At 46.7% G+C, this 4070-nt stretch overlaps 1 protein-coding gene across 1 annotated transcript; it reads right to left on the reverse strand.

Moving 5' to 3' along the window:
* Positions 1-1621: 1621 nt before the first annotated feature.
* On the reverse strand, positions 1622-2201 carry LOC127328911 (mavicyanin-like). The gene is made up of 2 exons (XM_051355472.1): positions 2033-2201; positions 1622-1944 (listed from the first exon to the last, which is right to left on the reverse strand). The coding sequence occupies exons 1-2, from the start codon at positions 2199-2201 to the stop codon at positions 1622-1624; spliced, it is 492 nt and encodes a 163-aa protein (XP_051211432.1).
* Between the last annotated feature and the right edge of the window lie 1869 nt (positions 2202-4070).

A 4070-nucleotide genomic window follows, 5' to 3' on the forward strand; every position in this document is an offset into this window, starting at 1 on the left:
AAGTTGCAAAATTTGAAAAGGGTGTATTTGGTTAAGTTGTAAATGACCAGAGACAATCATGTGTGGTGGTGGAATTTTAAAAATCAAAGAATTGCAAAATTGCAAAGTTGGAAAGTTGGAGATTGTTCCACATAATAAAAAAGTCCCAACTTTGCATGAGCATAGAATTTGATCCAAAGTGATTTTGGCATGATGGTCTTTACCAAAGTTGTTCACCTTGATGTGCTCTTGGATGAGGTGCAAAGAATTGGGAAAGTTTATTTTGAAATTTTTTAATTGCAAGGGCTCAAAGTAGGGATCGGACTATAAATGGCAGATTTGACCATTATCATATGTGATCCCATTTTGAGTTTGAATTTGATTTGTTTTGTGTTTCTTTGATTCCAAAAGTTGTAATAAGTGTTTAGTAACATAATACAACTAATGGTGAAGACCAAAATGGCCTAGGGTAAAGATTTGCAAAAATGGCATAAACCATATGTGAGGGTTTTAGGGTTTTATTCTTATTTGATTTCTTTCCCTTTTTGATTTATTTGGTTTGTGATCTTCACTTGATCACATTAGGGTTTTAGGGTTTAGCACATAAACATAATAACAATCATCATGACATATCACTCAAATGCACAGGTCCTATGCATGGCACTATATGCAAATACCAGTTTTTGTTGGTTCTGAATTTTGAATCTCCGGAATCCTTCTAACTTTCTTTTTATTGAAATTTGGGATGTTACAGGGTATAACTTCTTTTTGTGATCATCTAACATGCCCTTTAACTTTTGCTTCTCGTTTTCTGTTTCTGCATCTCTGTGTGCATCAGCGATGGCCCGACGAAGATCATCATCAACGGGCTCATCTGATGCCTCTTCATCTTCACCTCCTCCTGCATCTTCATCTTCACCATGCCTTGTTGCAGTATCATCGTAGTTAGGGTACATATCATCATCTTCTTCTTCTTCTTTGTCATCTTCCATCATAACCCCTCTTTCTCCATGCTTGGTCCAACAATTATAGCTGTGCATGAAACCTTTCCAAAGCAGGTGGGAGTGAATGACTTGCCATTCAGGGTATTGCTTCAAGTTCCGGCAATCAACACATAGACAACACATAAAACCATCCGCCTGTGGATTTTCCTGAACCACACGGATAAATTCTTTCAGGCCCGAAGTGAACTCGGGTAGACGTCGGTCAACGTAGGTGAATTGGAGACGTCGGTCAAGTTTTACCAGCTGAGCAATGGAGGAAGTCTTACCAGCTAAAAGTCCCTGGTACGTCCAAAGGGCACGAACCGGTGCTAATGACCCCCTTTAGCACCGGTTCGTGCCAAATCCGGTGCAAAAGCTCTTTGGAGCAAAAAATACCAAAGCCCTTGTTTCTAGTAGTGGTACACAACTCAACTGAAGCTGACCGAACAAAGTACTCCATTGAATGAAGGAATTTACCCGCAGAGACGATACAAACTTACTTGAGGTTAGCTACCTCAAAAGCATACGAGCTAGTGATAACAATCCAACTGAAAGAAGAAAAAAAAGTACTCCTCGCAGGCCCCAGCACATCGGTCATCGTTCCAGGACAAGCACGTGCCGATCAATCGACGATCGTTTCAAATGTCAAGTACTAACGCTCAGAACATGAGCGCGGCTGCGGCTACGGCGCCGGCGGCTGCCATCGCCTGTGAAATCGCTCCGCTGACGAACGAGGCTGAAGAGGATGGCGGCGCAGCTGGGGCCTGTGCGGAGGAGTCGGCGGTGACGACGAGGAACTTCATTCCCTGGGCGCAGTGGTTGCCCACGCCGCAGACGAACCACCTCCTCCCGACCTTGGCGAGCGGCACAGTGTCGCTGCCGGAGTTCCAGGTGCCGAGCGCGTTCCCGGTCACGTTGTAGGCCTTGAAGTCCGTGCCCATCACTTCCATCACGTTGTGCTTGTCGGAGGGGTACATGAACACTGCGAACAAACGCAAAGATGTTAGCAAATTCCGGTACGAGTTCTAGCTAAGTGTGGCGGATCGAAGGTGCATGCTCGCGAAACATACTTAGGCTGTCACCGACGACGAAGGCTTTGCCGTCGGTCCAGACGGCAGGGTATTTGAGGGTCCAGCCGGCGGCATCGCCGACAGTGAAGTCCTCAGCGGAGGCCGGCGCCAGGAGGATGGCGGCGGCGATGGCCGCGGCAGCCAAGAGCAGCACTTGCCGGTACGCCATTAAGTATAGGGATTTCTATTTTCGTGCCCTCGGTTCCTTAGTTGTGCTCAGTTTTCCCCAGCTTCTTAGTTTTTGCTCAGTTTTCCCCAAGTCCTTGTTTGAAACCCGCAGAAGCAGCTCAGACGGCAGGATTCCCGTTAAGTTGACCGTTCCGTGCTGTGCTGACGTGTGGGGTCGCGTCGTGTGGGCCCTCGTCGCGTGGAGCTGGTAGAAAGGGACCGCGTGGGACAGGATGAGATAGCGTTTGGTTGCACGTGAGCAGGAGCTCAGTTTTGTCTCTCTCGGCCCAAATTGGCATTTTCCCTTTTAAGAGCACCTTTTCCCCTCTTTCTCTCTCTGTCTTTTTCACCAAATTAGTATCAAATCTAGAGAAGCTTCTCTATTTCTGCCTTTTGACCCTCATTTTTTGCCCAATATGGCAGCAAATCTAGAAGCTAGTATATGATAAATTTACAGCAGCATAATCAGAAAACGTATAATACATAAACTGCATACAGCAGCCAAAAGCAGCCAATAACATTGTTAATGTTCACGACAAACTAAGATGAAAAAAAAATACAGGACGCACGCAATGTATGGCCAGCTAGAAGATTCCTCATTGCTCATATATTTCTTCGTCGTCCCATCCATGCATTATCCCAAGGAAATATTCATTGAACTCCTTCCGTCTGCAGTATGCGGCCAATACATCCTCCAGACGGTATGGCCTATGTTCATTTCTCAGACCGTAGTTTCCCATTCTATTCACATATGGTGGCCACTCATCTCAGGCCTTTGAATCATGAATGTACTCTCTGATATAACCCAAATCGGCGTAGTAGATGCAGCCAGGTAGAAGTGTCGGGTGCACTGTGGTGTCGATGGAGATACACCGGATATAATGCACGAAGAAGGCATGACTGCCAATGTTACTGACCGGATGGAGAGAGCGGCTCTGAGTGTCCACACGGTACACCAATGGTTGGTCCTCCAAAAGCATGTTGTCCAACAACACAAGCAGCAGATCACCATCCGACTTCAGAAGATAGAACTTGTCATTTCCAAGTTGTGGATATGAAATTAGTGTCTCCATCTTGACAGTGCTCGCGCGCTGCTGCAACTGTACATTGGTGCACACTATTCTTCCGGACTCAAAATTATCCACAGCTATTGCATACAGTTCACCATTGAACGGGGTAATGCAATGCAAACTATGGTTCTCCATCGAAAAACTACCATCTCCCCAATCTTCATATATATCCTTAGTTGGAGTGCTCTCATCGACCCAACTAATTTCGTTCGGGTAATGTGAGCAAACGAAGACCATAGTCGGGGATTTGATCACACCGACTGAATTCAGAAAAACAGATGGCATCTGCGCCTCAAACATAGTGTTCGATGCCTTTGTGAGTGGGTTCAGAAGCCGTATCTTGTGCGGCGGGTTCTTCTGGGCAAGCACGATGACACCACGGCAAAAGCCGACGAAGTAGTATCTAAAATATATTGATGAAGATAACATTCAACACTAAGATTGAAAATAAGAATATATTAACCCTATAGATATGGAGGAATTTGAACTTTGCACGAATTTCCGATAGATCTATGGTGACGTAGCGGGATGTGCCGAGTTGGAGGAAGGTGAACTCAGCGGCGCGTGGAAGGGTGTGGTCTACCATGATCCATTCGTGCAGGTGCACGTCGGGCTCAGGTAAACCTGAGCGCCAATTTCTACAGACTTGCCTCATAGCAGAGTAGGCGTCCACGTACTCCTCATTCGCCAGTAAGCATTCGCCGATCTTGTGAAGTGGTCCGTCACCCACGAGAGAGGCCCAGCTCACGGAGGCGCCGCGCTTGGATGCGCCGCCCTCGGAGGCGACGGGCTCGGCGGCG

This window comes from Lolium perenne, chromosome 2 (assembly GCF_019359855.2).
Source record: "Lolium perenne isolate Kyuss_39 chromosome 2, Kyuss_2.0, whole genome shotgun sequence".
Lineage (NCBI taxonomy): Eukaryota > Viridiplantae > Streptophyta > Magnoliopsida > Poales > Poaceae > Lolium > Lolium perenne.

Excerpts from the sequence above, each read along its gene's own strand:
- LOC127328911 (XM_051355472.1), bottom strand. The coding sequence starts at position 2,201 with ATGGCGTACCGGCAAGTGCTGCTCTTGGCTGCCGCGGCCATCGCCGCC. Across the intron at positions 1,945-2,032 it reads CGTCGTCGGTGACAGCCTAA|TGTTCATGTACCCCTCCGAC; the intron begins GTATGTTTCGCG and ends GTTTGTTCGCAG.